Source organism: Polyodon spathula, chromosome 26 (assembly GCF_017654505.1).
Source record: "Polyodon spathula isolate WHYD16114869_AA chromosome 26, ASM1765450v1, whole genome shotgun sequence".
NCBI lineage: Eukaryota > Metazoa > Chordata > Actinopteri > Acipenseriformes > Polyodontidae > Polyodon > Polyodon spathula.
The window spans coordinates 6,737,467-6,755,035 of NC_054559.1; the positions used below are offsets into that span (position 1 = coordinate 6,737,467).

General features: G+C 42.1%; 1 protein-coding gene across 3 annotated transcripts in view; it reads left to right on the forward strand.

Moving 5' to 3' along the window:
• Window positions 1-6,263, forward strand: part of LOC121300838 (rab11 family-interacting protein 3-like) — a 70,029-nt gene extending 63,766 nt beyond the window's left edge. For all 3 annotated transcript variants that reach the window (XM_041229759.1, XM_041229761.1, XM_041229760.1), the window contains 3 exons: window positions 203-358; window positions 884-1,024; window positions 1,304-6,263. In XM_041229759.1, coding sequence (XP_041085693.1) covers window positions 203-358; window positions 884-1,024; window positions 1,304-1,417 — 411 coding nt within the window. In that variant the 3' untranslated portion in view covers window positions 1,418-6,263. The remainder of the gene's footprint in view (window positions 1-202; window positions 359-883; window positions 1,025-1,303) is intronic.
• The last annotated feature ends 11,306 nt before the right edge of the window (window positions 6,264-17,569 follow it).

A 17,569-nucleotide genomic window follows, 5' to 3' on the forward strand; every position in this document is an offset into this window, starting at 1 on the left:
AGGTTTAAATTACACAACATCCTACATTTTGGCCTCAACTTCAGTTCAGTGTCCTTGGTGCCCTCTACAAATTGATTGAACTAAAGGCCATGTTGGCTTTGCCCTTTTGTTTGCCAGTTTAGATGCTATAGTCATAATCAATGTTACCCTTGCGTTTGCTGAGAGAGACCAGTAAATATATGTCTCTTTGCGGTCCCCGCAGCTGATAGAGGATCTGAGGAAGCAGCTGGAGCTCCTACAGTTGTACAAGCTGGAGGCGGAGGCAAGGCGCGGACGATCGGCCAGCGCAGGGCTGCAGGAGTACAACAGCCGCACACGAGAGGCAGAGCTGGAGCAGGAGGTGCGGAGACTCAAACAGGTATAGCTTCACCCTCCTACCCCTCCATGGTAACCTGTTACCTTGCTGAGGCTTTTTATTCCCCCAAGCTGTGAATATCTGCGTGACAGGGTGGAGGCGATTGTGCCTGTGTGTGGGTCTCACTTTACATGGAATTACATTACTACTCATCCAGTTGTGTTGAAACGTGGTAAGGACATTCTTTAGCACAACTTTTGACCGGATAAGATTCGGGGGGGTGGGGGAAGACGGGACATGTGTACAATTACTAACCATGGCATCATCATAAACCCTTGTATTTCATATAAACCATTATATGTTTTCACTGGGACAGGTTTTTAGACAGACAAGTACAGATATCTAACAATATTATCGGAATGGATAATCGTCCTGTCTTCCAGTAATGAGGAAGTTAGCCAGCAAGCCGCTGCACAAGTGCATTGGTACCCCATATGTTTTACATTTTCTATCAATGGGTTTGTTCATTTTACGAAGAAATGGTTTGTTTCAAGGTAATATCCCAATTTTTGTTGTCTTTCCACACAGGATAACTGCAGCCTGAAGGAGCAGAATGATGAGCTCAACGGGCAAATTATCAACCTGAGCATCCAGGGAGCCAAAAACCTTTTCTCAGCCTCCTTCTCGGAGTCACTAGCAGCAGAGATCAACTCTGTGTCACGGGACGAGGTATCCACTCAGCTCTCCATCACTGTCACTGCCTTGCACCTTACTTCAATCGTCCACATTGCTTAGATCAATGTGTACCACGATTAATAACTATTCCAGCATTCTTTTAAAAAAATTGCACTTTGAAGAAAGACCAGAAGTGAACGTTTAACTGTAATTTCTCTCCCATTGCCACAGATAGAGAGGGTAGGATTGAAGTCGCACACCCCTAGTGGTCATGTCAAGCCCCCGTGGTTGAAAAAAGATGCTGAGCTTAATTTTGTTTAATATCCCCTACAGCTGATGGAAGCGATCCACAAGCAAGAAGATATCAACCTCCGACTGCAGGAGTACATCGACCGGATCATTGTAGCCATCATGGAGTCCAACCCCTCTATCCTGGAGGTGAAGTAGGACCCCCTCCCTGGAGACAGACCCTGAGCCCCCCACTCCCTTGCATCACCACTGAGCCATCACTGTGAGGGAGTAGAAGAGGGGGCTCACATGATGAGTTTGGATCCCTGGTCTTGGGCTGGTCATGTCTGTAAATACTTTGTTTGTATCCCGGGGTCGGCACACCAGTGGGGAGTGCAATGGAAGGGACTTATGTCTTTCTGTACTGAGTGGTTCCTGTGACTTCCTGTGACACCAGAGAAGGAGGGGCCTGGCTTTCCCAAGTGTGTGTGTGAGAGAGAGAGAGAGAGAGAGAGAGAGAGAGAGATTCTCCCATCAGGGGTTCACATGTCCACACGCTGGCTTCCCCTTTTATAAGTGAAATAATAAGCTTAAAACACATTTGCTTCGCTCACTTTAGGATAACGTATCATTTTTCACTTTGATTCCAGATGAAGCCCATTTATCCTGCCATATCGCTGTCAGTTTATTGGAAGACCAGTACTAACTGTGTACCACTGGGTACCGTTACCAGTTTAATGGGGAATCCAAATATTACTTCCATGATGCTTCGTGGCAGGCTAAATGGGCTTCACTTAAACTAAAATCACTTGAGGGTGTTCTCCTAATGGGAGGTACCAAACAATCTGGTCAGCTCGATTCTAGGACTAGCATTAACTGCCTATATAGCAACCTTTTCCTCAAACAAGCCTACCATTTCATTTGTTGTATTGCATGTATATATTCAGTCTGTGCCTGACTAGGTAGCAATGCACATGTTAACCCCTGTGTGTCTGTTTCAGTGTGTGTGTGTGTGTGTGTGTGTGTGTGTGAGAGAGATATAGCTAGTGATTTCTCCTCTGCTTTGGCTCTGTACATAAGGGAGCGCCAACTATGGCCTGGAGGGCCAGTCCCCTTGGTTGTGCTGCAGAGCGAGGGCCAAAGGGCTGGTCCTCTTCAGCAGTGTGCCAGTGAAGCTTCACCCTGCCAACAGGGGGCAATCTCACCAACTCCAAACCAACTCTCACGTAAACCCTGGGTCTCCGATATTTATAAAATGCAAGCAATACAGTATTCCAGTGGCTATAGGCTGAGCCTATTTTACAAAATGGGAGAACAGTGTTGAAAATAATGTAAATGAGGTGTAAACTTTCAATTGTGAATTAAAACTAACATGTCTTAAAAAATCCACAGGGCCTGTCGTACAGTAAAATCTGGCTTAGAAAGAGGAAAGCACACAGGAGTTGTAAAGCTGGTAGGAGTGACCTACTCTTTAGTGAGAGTCTGGCTATAGCAAATTAAGAGAAGTTGAGAGTTTCTCAGGAGTTTAAAAGGCATAGACTAAAAGCTTAATTTAAATTGCACTGTAGTACTGCATATTCTCTTATGTACTGTGTGCTGCACTTATATATACTTGGGTAACTAAAGTACACAGGCAATCACTTCGGGGAGAGTTGGATTACTGTCAATCACCTAATTACCTTAATTCTTACACCGGTGAAAGAAAAAAAAAAAAAAATAGTTTATTGCACTTAAGACCTTAAAGTGTCACTGTTTTGGGATTACGCAAAGACATGTTTTCAAATTTGGGATGCCTCTAAAGTCACAGTATGAAAAAGATGAAGATATTTTCTGAATGATGTTCAGTTTTGTTTTGCTGCAGAATCAGACTCTCTTCAGTTTTAATAGACTGTAAATGTGTGCTGACTGCCTGCCTCAGAGTCAGAATAATATACCTGTATATTTGTGCTGACTGCCTGCCTCAGTCAGAAGTGGTTCTACACATTCTGCTCTGACATTGTGGGGCAGGTTGCAGGCACACGTGGAAATATTGAGAACTGCTGAGACACTGTAATCTCTCCGGGGAAATGACGTGTAATTATCGACTGCATTACAAACATATAATTATGATAAATTTAAAAATTAGTGTTGACATTTCTCATAGTTTATAAAGATTTAGTTTAAATGCATTATGTGAAAGAATATGTTTTCACTGCTCTTATATACAGTGTGGTTTGTTCAGTCAGGCATGTTGGCAGGCAATTGTACTGTAGTATGTAAATCACTTTAATATTTCACTATAGCAAGATAAGAGGGAGAACTGCACTATGAATAAAGTCCAATGCATGGCAATGGAGAGAAATGGTGGAATAATATATTTTTATACTCCTGAACTCTTTTTCACAGTATCGAAGTTATAAAAGCAAGGAAAGGGGAGAATACTGTCAGATCTACCATATTCTATTCCTGACATGATTTTTTAAAACTTTGGTAACTATAAAGTTCATTACAAATATTAGAAGAAACTGTTTTTGGATGATACTTTAGTACTAGGGCAATATTTCCTGAACTGGCAGAAATTAAAATTGGCAATTAGTTATTAGGGTATATTTCAAAGCTCTGGTTAGCCGTTTATCTCTGTTTATCATGCTGGAGACGAACAAAAATACGGGGAAGAAAAAAATGGAGTTAACAACTATGGTGTTGCAAAGAATGTGTTTTGAGAACCAACATCTTTCCTGGTGAAATGCAAGCTTTTTTTTTTCTTTTTTTTTTCCCCAGTTAATTCATAATTGTAATTTAGGGGTTGGTTAATTCAATCAACCAATTGCTTAATAAGCCACAGCTGGTTTTTATAGTGCATTCTACAGCACTGGAGAATCGCCCCAAATAAAAAGTGGTTGATGCAAGCCTGTTGGATTCCCTGGTTCTGTAAACTTCTTTAAATAAAAATGGAAAAATCCAGCTGTGGCTTATCGTAGGTGTTGTCAACCCCTTAGCCTAGTTAGAATGTGCATTACACTAAATTGCAGAACATTTTGGTTTGTTTCACCTGTGTCCTTCTCGCCAAAAACATTCCTTAAACCCCAGATCAGGGCTAGTTTTCCTGATTCGTTTAACTTTCAAAGCATCCATACTTCAAGTCAGTACCACTATTGTCAAACCAAGCTCTTTGCAAAGAACAGTAGAAATGTAAAAACAGTCATTCAGAGGTAGCACCTTAGAAAAGCTACCCAGCCACACAGTGGAATCCCTATAAGATAAAGAAGCCCATCTAGAACTGTCTTGCAAACCTCTACAATTCACGCTCGCTTCTTAACATTTCGCAGTGGCCTTGGATATAAATCTAATGTATCTTTAGAAATCTATCTGTCTGGTAACTGCAGTTATTTTGTATAGAATGAAGGAGAATGATTATTTTTGTTTTTTTCTTGTTTGCAGTGGGTGACCCAGTCAGAATTAATCTGTACCCCTGAAACACCCACTTTTCAGATGTACCTATCTCCCCCTCTCCCTCATATCTGTATAAGCAGAAAGATGTCTTCAAATTGTAGGGCTGGTTAATACTGTTGTGGGGAGATGGCATAATTCATTTACATAGGTGCAATGGTGATTAGTAATGTATTACACTGTGATTTATATGTGTACTTACCGTGTACAACTGGAATTCATATATCAATTAGCCATATATTTGAACTACCTTCCCCAATTGATTCTTATCCAGGTCTGAAACAAGTATTAACTAATACCACTCCAATTAATATCATGTGATTTGATTTTTTTTCAGCATAGTATAGTTTATAGTTTTGTTTTTAACAATATTTTCATTATTGTAACTTTACATGGTAACAGTTTAATGCAAAAGTATTTTTTCTTTAACTTTCTAATTAGTGCCTGATCAAAAAAGCTATTGATTTCACAATGTACATGACATTTTAAACCCTTTACATGAAGATGTTAGATAGAGAACAAAAAAAGGGACAAGAACATAAGAAATTCTAGAACGAGGAAAGGCCATTCAGCCTACCTATGCTCATTCACTCATGCCAGCGTGGTTTTTTAGCAGAGAAAAAACTGCATTCAGTTTATTCTTGAAGGATCCGATAGTCTCTGCTTCAACAGCTGTCAGGCAGCCTGTTTCAATGGTTCACCACCCTTTCTGTGAAAAAGCTCCTTCTCTCTGTGACCTGTAAAAAAAGATAATTCTAAGCAGTTACTTTGTTAAACCCCTTGACAATTGAACTCTCTGACTCTCCTTTCTAGGCTATACAGATTCAGTTTTTTCAGTTCATCTTCATGTGACATACCCTTCAATCCTGGAATTTAATCATGTTGCTCTCCTCTGTACTCTCCAATGCCTCAATATCTTTCTTATGATATACGGAGACCTCAGCTGGACACAGTATTCTAGGTTTGGTCACACCAGTGCATTATATAATATAGCTATAAATGTAATATAACTTCTCTAGATTTGAATTCAACTCTCTTGGCTATATAACCTAACATTCTATTTGCCTTTTTTATAGCATGGTTTAGAGATTCATCCACTCCTACAAGTCCTTTTCGTACGTAGCTTCCTCTGTTTCTTACTATTCATGTTGTACTTGACTCTAATTTTTTTGTTCCCTATGTGCAAGACTTTACATTTATTCCCATTCAATTTCATCTGCCATGTGCCAGCCCAAGCTTGAATCTTGTCTAAATCTTTTCTACTAGTGAAGTTGCTGATTGGGAGTTGACTACTCCTCCCAGTTTTGTGTCATCTGCAAATTTGCATAGCTTACTGATTACTGATAGCTTATAGATTAAGAATAGCAGTGGTCCTAATACCCAATAATGATATAACTCTTTCTTGTAATCAGATATGAATCCATGCTGCTACTTTACCATTTATTCCTGCTGAGTTTATCTTTAAGTGTAGTCTTTAAGCCTCCACTAGTGTGTTCTACTATTATAACAACCTTGACTTGCATAAAGAAGCAAAAACATGGAGTGAAATAGTACAAAGGTGACTCTTGAAATCAGGACTTAAAGGATGTGTTGCAGTAAGAATACCTCTGTTAAGAAAGGGGAATAAGGCTAAAATATGCACAAGAACACAGAAATTGGACTATGGAACAATGGTCAAAGATCCTTTGGACTGTTGATGGATGGACAACAACACCTGTGCCTTCTGACAGTTCTGTTGTCAATTCAACATTTGGCGTCTTTCTATTCCTTAAGGATATTATCTTCAAGTATTGCTCATCTTTGTTAGACAGCATTTTGGGTCTTCCAGTCCTGGGTTTGTCAATTACAGATGATTTTTCTCTGTACTTGCTGATTATGCTTCATATACCACACCTTGAAAATCGAATGGGCCTGGGTGTCCTCGGCTCACCGCGCACTAGCGACCCCTGTAGTCTGGCTGGGCGCCTGCGGGCTTGCCTGCAAGCTGCCCAGAGCTGTGTTGTCCTCCGACGCTGTAGCTCTGAGGTGGCTGCATGGTGGGCCTGCAGTGTGAAAAAGAAGTGGTCGGCTGACGGCACGCACTTCGGAGGACAGCGTGTGTTCATCTTTGCCGCTTCCGAGTCAGTGCGGTGGTGGCAGCGGTGAGCTGAGACTAAAAATAATTAGCTATTCCAAATTGGGAGAAAAATGATAAAAATAATTGGCAAATACTAAATTAAAAATAAATAAATAAATAAATCTTCTCTAGTTTCCCTGAGGACTCCTGTACTGATTCCATCAGGCCCTGAGGATCTGTTTATTTTAAGTGTTGCTAGCTCCTTTATTACTTCATTCTCTTCTATAACAAACTCTGGTAATGATGTTTGTGTACATTCTGTTAACTTTAGTATATTGTATAAATCCTTTTTTGTAAATACTTGTATGAAATATTGATTAAGTACATCTGCAATTTGGTTGTCTTTAGTCACTAAATTAACACTGCTGTCACGTAAACTACTGAGTTCCTCTTTCAGTTTCATTTTAGTATTAACATAAGAAAAAACCCTTTTGGATTAAGTTTACTGTCTACTGCAACGTGTCTCTCCAGTTCTCTTTTCGCTCTCCTAGTCTGGTTTTTAAAGTCAATACAGGCCCTTTATTTGCGAGGCTGCACCCTTTGGTTTAATAGAAAGATTTAATGTTATTGTATTTAATACCCAGCTTAATAAATGGATTTACCCATCGTGGTTTCTTTTTCTTACGTTTACATTTTCTCATTTTTGGGATAAATTTATCCTGCATTTCTAACATTATATCCTTAAATGTATGTAATCCAACTGTATTCAACTTAATTATCTATTGGTATTCTATCCCAGTCTGTATTTAGAAGCTCTGTTGCATTCCTTTGTAATCTGCTCTCCTGAAATTGTAAACAGTTGTCTTTTGATTTTTGTTCTGCCCTTGATTAATTTGCCACTATCATATCATGGTCACTTATTCCAAGTGATTCTGTTACCTGGAAGTTGTGTATCCTTGCTTCGTTGTTTGTTAATACCAAATCGACACATGAATTGTATCTACTCGGCGTTCACCATTTGAAACAATTTTGAACTGTTGTCTAAGGTCATGTGATCCTAGTTTATGTTTGGGAAGTTGAAGTCTCCCATAATTAGGGTGTCCCTTATTTTTTTTATGCTTGCATATACACCTTTCTTTAATGATTCATCTGACTTGGGGGCCTATAACAGACTCTACTATTAAACCTTTAGATTTGTTTTCATTTAATTTAATCCAAATTGATTCATTGTTGCCACTACTTTCCAGTATTAGTCAACCAGAATTCGGTTATTCCTATGACTTCATGGTTATCCACATTGACTATGGCTTGTAATTCTAGAAATGTATTTCTAATGCTTAGGCATTTCAGTTTATGAACATCAGCAACAATTTGGTTGCACTTTTTTGTTTGCTGTGTAGTTTGTAGTGTAGCTCTTCCTGCACCTCAATTCCCTGTTTAAACTCCTTGATTACTCTTTTAACTGTCTCCCCCAGAGCACTGGATCCCCTTCTGTTCAGGTGCAGCCCATCGAGGAGGTTCCCCAGTGTCCCATAACCCTGTGCCCCCTGTTTTTTTTAGCCAGGTCTGAAATCATCACTTGTCATCTTGGCCCTACGCGTGGCACCGGCAGTATTTCTGAGAAAACTAGCATAGTGGCTGTGCTTTTAATCCTTTGCCCTAGTTCTATAAATTTATTTAGCAGAGCCTCCTGATTTGTATTTACTCATGTCGTTTGTTCTTACGGGAACAATAACTGGATCCGTCCAGGCCAAGAGCCTGTCCAGTCGTGTCATGATATCATTCACACGGACACCGGGTAGGCACACCATGCGTGACTCAGGATCATGGCTGCACACCTGACTATGTGTTCCTAATGATTGATTCCCCTATGACTACTACTCCTCTTTTAATTTCCTCTGGGGGGCTATGGCACCATGGTGCCCTGGCTCTGCACAGCACCCTCCACTGTGCTTGCTGTGTCTCTCTGAAGGGAGTAAACCTGTTAGAAGCTCAGCTCTGCAGCAGCTGTTTGAGTTACAGTGGGACTGAATAGAAGGACAAGGAGTGCACCCAGTCCCTACCTGGTACTGACTATTCACTCTCCCCCCTCCTCTATTTGAGTGCACACCTCTCTAAAAGACGGTTCTATAAAATCTTCCACTTCTGTCATGCTGTGCAGTCCAGCCAGGCTTGCCTCAAGGCCTGCTAGCCTAGCCTTAAGGTCAGAGACCAGGTGGCATCATTCACAGGTGTATTCCCCTGCATAGGATTATTCTGACAAGTCCACATTCTGCAAACCTGGTACTGCATGCTAGCCTTTCTATAATATTTGGGTTTGTTTCCAAGGGAGTGCTTTACTGTTGTAATTTATCTTACTTTTAATGTGACAGTAGTTTTAATATTACCATATAGTATTAACTTATAACTTGTTTTAATACTTTGTGTTAGCTTAGGGCTACTGCTGGGATTACTGTGTTGTGATGGTTGCATTTGCTCAGTAGATGGTAGTTGCACTTTCAATGGATATAGTAGATGGATTATGCACACAAGCCAGTCACTGGGTAATTAAATAAATATACTTAGTAATTAAATGAAAATAGACATGGCTTAACTTTTGGTGGCGGATGCCTTGTTCCTGTTTTCGCTCTGTCTCCCTCTTGCTCTGCCTACTGTGACAGCAGGTAAACTCTCATGTACACTGTGAAATCAGTCACTAATTAGATTCAAATGTATGTTATAAAATACTTTTGCATCATTATATTGAACTTTATGCAGGCAGAAGGGATTTCAGGTAATCTTCTCCCTATGATGTTCACTAAGAATACATCCTTTTAAGGTCATCCTGTTAAAAATGAATCACTTTAATAGATACTAATGGGGTCTGAACTCTGCGTGGTGTTACTGGAAGGCCTGCAGGTAACTTCATTACTGTGAAGGAGCGAGCTCTGGCTGGAGTCCCGTGCAATTCTTTAATTGTGTAACCAGGGGGCGCTGCAGGTCCCAGCAACTTGGCAGTTGGACAGACTTCTCCCAGGTCCCAGCCCAATGACCAATTTCATTAGTGTCGTTTCACACAAAACCCCTCATGTTTTGAAATGTAAGCATTTTTAAGTAAATCATCCAAGCTTTAGTTACCCGAACAGCCCCCTTGTAAACAGCTGTTCTGCTTTGTTGTCAAAGAGAAAATTAGTCTATCTTCTATGCAGTACCCAACGAAACAATATGTAAAAGGCACAGCAGTTATATTGCTGTTTTAGATGTTTCTTGATTTAGAATAGCATACAGTTATGAGTGGATTATCATAGCAAATCCTTTTTACCAGCCCCCCTGCTCTGGATTAATAGATGTTTCTTTGTAGCAATATGAATAGTCTGGAGGCATTGAGTGTTATTATTACATAGATCTAATTTTCTCAACTGTGTCCCTGTCTGCTGGTGTAAATAGCAAATTGCCTTTTTGGGACCTCATCCCTCAGTTTGTTGGCCTGCATAGAGTCTTGATACAAACGTTTGTTTTAAAACACAAAAAATGTATGTAAATAATTATTACTAATTTTTAACAGATTTTTTTTTCACAATTTTTAGCTTCCAAAGAGCTGGCTTGAAGCACGTGGCTCTCATTCCAGTGTCACTAGAGTATCCTACTCACGGTACCTGAGGACTATTGTAAATGAATTATAATTGTGTGAAGGATATTGTATTGAAAAGCTAACCAACAAGCTGAACAACATCTCTGTTTTGATTACTAATGTATATTATTGTTCCATTTGAAGAAACTCCGGAAGGTGTAATTGTATTATTGTTTGAAGAAAATCAGTTTCCACGTTACTGTAAAATACCCCGAATAAGATAATATTGAGATCTACAGTGTTGTGTGTGTGTGGTTTTTTTGGGGGGCGTGGGGGGTGGGGGGGTGAAATTCATTTCATGTGAGATGAGGGGAGAATTGAACCAACCAACTACATTTCATTTTAATTCCAAACAAGAAATAAAGGGTGGGGTTGGACTTTTGGCCAGTATGAAAGATTACAGTGTACACAGTGCTTGTAGAAAATGCAAAATATTCAAAGTCTGGGCGTTGTATTGCTGACAGAATATGGAACCAGTACCTGCCATTCACACTGGAAGATGATGAGATTACTATGATTACTGGTGCTGCTAGGAGCATTGCATTGATCCTGGTCTGATCTGAAATGCATTCCAAACTGAATGGTACATGTGTAAATAATAGAGTAGTATATTTAAAGTAGCCCTTTGTTGTGATGTCGGCTGCACAGCTTGGGCTCTGCAGTGGAAACACAGCTAGGCTCCTGAGCCTGGTGCGGTTCTACAATGGAAAAGAGGAACTAAAGACTAGCTGTATGAGAGGGCCACCAGTCTCTGAATATTTATCCTGTGCAGTGGTTATTAAGATATTTGACTACATTATATATATAAATAATTAAAAAATATTTTATTTAAAAATAAATACTTTTGAGATTCCCCCTCCCCAGGCAATTGCCCAACTAGAAGAAGCTACTGACCAGTTGCTGTGCAACCAATCCCAGGAGGCATTGCTGCTAGGGTTCAGAGATATAAGGGCTACAGTGTGGTTCCAGCAGCTTCATATCAGAGGTTGGTTGGGTTCGCCCATCCTGCCAGCGACCTCAGTTGTCCCATTCCCTACTCTTCTCGCCCCTGCAGTCTGACCTCTGACCTCCCTCGAATTGCTCTTCCCACACTGTGTCAAAATCCAGGTTCTGTGCCAGGAACTGATGTGCGGCCCACATCACGCTGGCTCTGGAGACCCCAGGCACGGGCACTGTGGGAATGCCTGCTACTGCCATGGCCAGGGCCACCAGGCAAACTGCCCCCTGCTGGCACCCAGCGGCCACTACAGGAGGGCCTGAGCCCCTGGGCTGGGCCCTGCATGCAGGAGGATCTTGAGGAGTGTCCCTGCACAGCCACTGCCTCTGACTGCTCTCCACGCTGCCTGTATCCCCCGGGCAGCAGACCCACTGCGAGTTGCTGTAGGGGCAGTGTGGGTACAGATGCTCAGGGTACAGGGGGTAGCGGGTGCTATGTTGGCTCCATGCTGTGCTGGCTCCTCGGGGGACCTGGTTGCCATCGTACAGTAATGGCCCAGGTTGGTGGAGTTGTGGCCGGCATGTAGACGCTGACCAACCAGAGGGAAGCTGTCCCATGCTGTCCTGGTAGAAGTGGGCTAGAGGCCCAGTGTGGATTAGAGTCGAGTACCTGCCTCTATCTCTCTGCCCTCGCCTAGTGCTGCTGCTGCTGCCTCCAACAGAGAGATGAGCGAGGGAGTCAGGGGGGTACAGATAAATAGCAGGATTTAACCCTGGCTGGACTTGAGGCTGCTGCTCTCCTAAACAGTAGACAAACACTGGCAGCTCACTCTCAGTCTATAGCAGTGGTCCTCAAAGTAATTTGGGCACGGGCATAAATTGATCTTACTGGCTGTTTGTGGGCATGCTGACTATTGCATAGGTTCTTATTTACACACTGCCTTCCTGTGACATATATGTATTCCTTTAAGAGTTTTAGTGGGGTTATTCTTGGCTCACTCTGATAAGGCCAAGTCTCAGGTAGTAATTGTGCATGTGCGCTTATTCTTTAAATAATGTACATAAAATACACAATGCAAATATTTGTAAATAGCATGTTTACACAGACAACCGTGAATAAAAGTATAGATAGCGTCTCGCTTTGTTTCAATTTGACAAATTTATGAACACTGAAAGATCGCTCATCTCCAGTAAAATTATTCAGAGAAAGTGGATTCGTAACTAAATACACTAAGGTGTTTCCCTTGTCTGGTGAAATAAAAAAATAGAGATAGAAAATTAAATTCTAAATACTGAAATGTATTATTTTTCTCAATAACAGCCTGCGAAATTCAGTGCTTACCCGGCATATTAACACCCCGCCTCTGCTCACAAATAATTGGACAGCTGTCAGATCTTTTACTTTCCCACTGGCTACTCACTCGCCTTCAATTTTCATGCAGAATACCGTGAACAGCCTCTGCTCGCGTAAAAATAACAGATATTTGACTCTCCTATTGGTTAAACTTACAGTCGGTACCTGCTCCTGAAACAGACACAGTTTATGTCCCACCCAGCTAACTTATGATTGGGCTACCGCAAAGACAATGCAAATATTCAACTGGTTGATTGTATCGCAGAAACCCTTCAGGAAAAAAAAAAATAATAAATGTTGCGTACGTACAAGCAGAGCATAAGCCAGCAGCACTGTCAACAGGCGCTTTTGTTGGAAAACGTGTTTAAAGCTTTCTTTATTTTCCCACGCTACGACCCACCAGAAACGTGTTCACAACCCATAACAGCTGCCATGGGCACGATGGCCTGGCTTCGCGGGCACGACTTTGAGGACCACTGGTCTATAGGAATGGTTCAAATCCACATACTTCATGAAAACAATGAATAAGACAATATACTTCACTTACAAGTTCTATCTCTACAATTTGAGGCTGTGGTACTTCTGTTTTTCCATCATCTACTCCCTGGATCATTCTTTACTTAATAACTATTGTTTGAACCTATTCTAGGATTTCTGTCTAATAAGTTAAGTCATTAACTAGAATATTGATCGATTCCTGGGGCCAGTTTCACTCTCCTCTCTGGTCTCTTACCTTGATCAGAAACAAGCATGCCTGGGGGGGCCGATCTCTTCCCTGCCAACAAAAAATAAGACATTCTGGTGGAGTGAAGCTATAACGCGATCTCTGACTGGCAGGGATCAAAGATAAATGAGCAGTGCAGAGTGAAACTTGAGAGACTGGAACATTTACCTGGAGACATTCCAGAGTGGCAGTAGAACACAGCCTGCTAGTGACATCACAAACCTGGGTTGTGATGACATCGGATCACTGGAAAGCTGGTATACACCCTTTTTCTGTCTCTCTCTCAATTCAAATTCAAACTGGCTTTTTTCAACACACATGTTACATGAAATAAAATATGTTAATAACACACAATGTATTTCTTTGAGTAAACTTACTAAGACTGTGTGTTTAATTACCACTGATTAACCATTGTTGTGAGGTGCAGTATGTATAAAATTCCCAAGATGCACCTTTTTAACATTTGGAAAACATGTTTTTGTCAAAACTTGTTAGCAAATACTATTTTAATATGTTAATGAAGAATAAAGATTGTTTTATTAAATATCTCCTATGGATCTGGGTTTTGTTGATGGGAGTTGTCGCCTTTTTTCCTTGCTACGGTTTCACCGCTGGAAGGTATTTATTTGATGATGTTACAAGTGGTTGTAAGGAAACCTTGTCAGGATTCGTACTGGTAAAAACAACCTACAATTCACACCCTGATTTTTGCTAAACTTATGAGTAGAAACCATTTTGGAGTGGGGGGAGGTGTAGATCAGAGTGAGCAACTAAGCCAGCTGCAGGAGCTGTTGATGCGCTTCTGCCACAGCTTCACCACAAAAACTGAGCAAGCAGGGCGGACACACCTGGTGCAGCAAAAAATCGACAAGGGGACGCCCTGCCGATAAAACTACGACCCCGCCGTGTGCCGCTAGCTCAGCAGCCGGAGACAGAAAAGATTCTGTGGGGAATGGTGGGCTCTGGCTTGGTGGAGCCTTCTGAAAGCCCTTGGATGGCCCCGGTAGTCATGGTACGTAAAAAGAACAGCGAGTGGAGGTTCTGTGTTGACTACCGGCGGGTAAATGGGGTGACTAGGAAGGACTTCCCCACATTGACAAATAACAGGGCTAAAGCTGAACCCGAACAAGTGTAGCTTCCTCAGGGATGGGGTTTCCTTCTTGGGACACTGGATAGGGGGCAACGGCAACAACATCAAGGCAGACAAGGTCAGCACGGTCCGGAATTGGCCCACCCCCACAAACCAGCAACAGCTGCAGCTGTTCATGGGACTGGCGTTTTACTACCGCCGGTTCGTGGTTCATTTTGCGGACATCGCAGCTCCCCTGAATCGGCTACTGAAGAAGGGGGAACCCTTCTGCTGCAGCCACGACTGTTAGGATGCATTCAGGCTGCTGCAGGACGCCCTGACCAGTACTCCCATGCTCTCCCTGCTTGATACGGACACCAGCAACTTGGCAATTGGGGTGGTCCTCTCCCAGCAGGGGCCGGATGGCGAGCAGAATGGCTGCAGCTTTAGGAACAGGATCCCAATCTCATCCCTGTGTTGCAGTGGGTCAAACAACAGCAGCGCCCCCCTGAAAAAGTGCTGCAGCGCCAATGGGAAGCTCCGACAGGATAGCGGTCTCACTGGCAGGTGATTGTGCCCCGGAGCCTTCAGTCTACTGTGCTGCAGGTGTACCATGGCACCCCTGGTACAGGCCACTTTGGAGTCAACAAGATGTTGCAACGACTCCAACAGGGCTTTTACGGGGGGCTATGCGGCTGCGATGTGGAGGACTACTGCCGCCGTTGCGACAGCTGCACTGCTAAGAAGGAACCGGCAGACCAATCCTGTGCTCCCATCCAGCAGTTTCCCGTCGGCAGCCCTATGGAGAGGGTTGGAGTCAACATCCTGGGCCCTTTTCCCTGCTCCAAGAGAGGAAACCGCTTTGTGTTAGTCACCATGGACTATTTCACGGTGTCCCGAGGCGTACACCCTGCCGAACCACGAGGCGGCGACGGTAGCACAGGCACTACTGGAGGGGTTTGTCTGCCGGTTTGGGGTTCACCTGGAGATCCACTCGGACCAAGGGTGGGCCTTTGAGTCCTGGTCATGGAGGAGCTGTGCCTACGTCTGGGAATCCACAAAAGTCTTTTTTTTTTAAATATGTAGTTCCTGAGGAGGTCCTCTTTTGCAGTGTGGCTCCAATGTACGGTTTGGTAGTTCTAGTCTAAACAACAAAAATAAATGGAACAACTTGCTTGGCACTGATGGTAATTGTGTTACAAATATTATTGAGTATGTATGGCATAGACTTTGGTTTGTTGGGAAATCATACTATTACTATTATGATAACAAGCATAATAATAATAATAATAATAATAATAATAATAATAATAATAATCTTTATTTTTATATAGCTTTTCATAGTGGAACTCCATCACAAAGCGTTTTACAAGATACGAGACTAGGGTGTATGAACTATGCATCAGCTGCAGAGTCACTTACAGCAATGTCTCACCTGAAAAACTGAATTGTGAATTGAGAGGAAGCCTTGTGAAACTGGTTGAGGATGTGAGCCGATAGCCAGCGTCAGGATATCCTCCTCCACGCTGACTCAGTGACACTCACTAAGAGGTTGAGAAACCTCAGTGTGTTCAAAGCGTATCATCTCTGTAGTGATAGTAAGCAGGTAGAGAACGCTATTTGTCTAAACTTTCAAGGGTCTATACAGCTATGCCATTTTCATCTAATTTTAAGATGGTGTATTCTGACCAATAGAATTGTAGATGACTTTTTGTGGTATGTTTGAATAAATGACACCAAAGCAGCAAAAGGGCTAGGTGATGATTACTTATAATAGCAAGAGGCAGGCCTCTGCTTATCTAGGCTAATGAAAGCAATATCGTCATAACCACTTACATTTGTTTACAAGATGGTAGTTCAGTTAGATCCATGATGGTCATCATTTCTTAAGTAGTCTTGATTTAGTAAGTACTTACTCCATTGCAAAGTTTACACCATGCTTTTCTACCTGGAATAATTAAGTGGTTGGTGGTGGAAGGGAACTCAAAATGATGAGACGGTCCTGTGCCTCGTCGATTTGCTTCCAGGAGCTGACGTACTCCTGTCAGGAAATCCAGGGTCAAGGCTTTGACTGCCTTGAATTCGCAGGTTTGAAAAGATGAGCTATAGTAGGAAACAGAAACAACTGTCCTGAAGAGTTTTTTTAAATACAACACAGAACTTGGGAGAAGGATGTGTAAGAGAAACCTATGTCTCGCTACATCCCAATGTGGATTTTTATTTATAGTAGTAGATTTGCAACATAATCACTTATGCTAAAAAATAATCAAGGGTGATAAAGGGCTTCGGTGGACACCTGTATCCACTCTGGGCTACCTCTTCCCTCTCTAGTACGAGAACCAGCTTCTATAAGAACTTAGGCCTTTCTCTATGGGCTACTGCTGATGGGGACGTCAGTCCCTTTATAAAAATGCATGACTTCTTGTTTAAATGTTTCCCTCTGTCAGAGGCCGATCCTGCTGCAGAATGCCGGGGTGCTGCTGGAGAAGATCCTGAAAAAGAGTGCAGAGAGTCCTTTTCGTCTTGGACCCAATATTCAGGCCCTGCAGATTTGAGGAGCCATGCCAAGCTAGGGGACCCAGCCAGTCAACTGGCCACACGAGAAGGATCAAGTGAGGAAGCGTGAGAGGCAGCGTCCTGTGGGGCTTGGAAATGCTTGAAGAGATGCCAGGTTGCACTGGCAGGATGTCACATCCGGAACACCTTGCGCAAGCATGGGAAGGTGGTGGGCTGCTATCCTTGCTACACACACTCAATGGATGAAATATTTATAGACTTGGCAAATGCAAGGAATTTCCAAAAATGCCCTTGGAATTTCACAGGGAAGGGGGTTCTTTTTTAAAACTGTTTTGTTTGTTTGTTTTAGATCCAGTTGTTTTCCTGCCCTTCCAGTTTTGTACTTAGGCTGTTGCAGGTGTATTTGGGGAAGTTATATAATAATGTAATGTATACTAGTTATCAGAACAAGGTCCTGAACAACACAGTTTGAACTCCTGATTGGTTAAGCTAATCAAGGATATATCTTGACAGGTAGAGGGGTTCTGTTCAAAAAAGAAATACAGAATAATAATTCAACAATATTTATTTTTTGTCAAAATAGTCAACATTTCTACAGGATTTGGTTTATAAAAGTAACCAATTTCTTTCTGGAAGTTTTATGAAAAAATGGTAATATAAAGTCTTAAGAAAACAG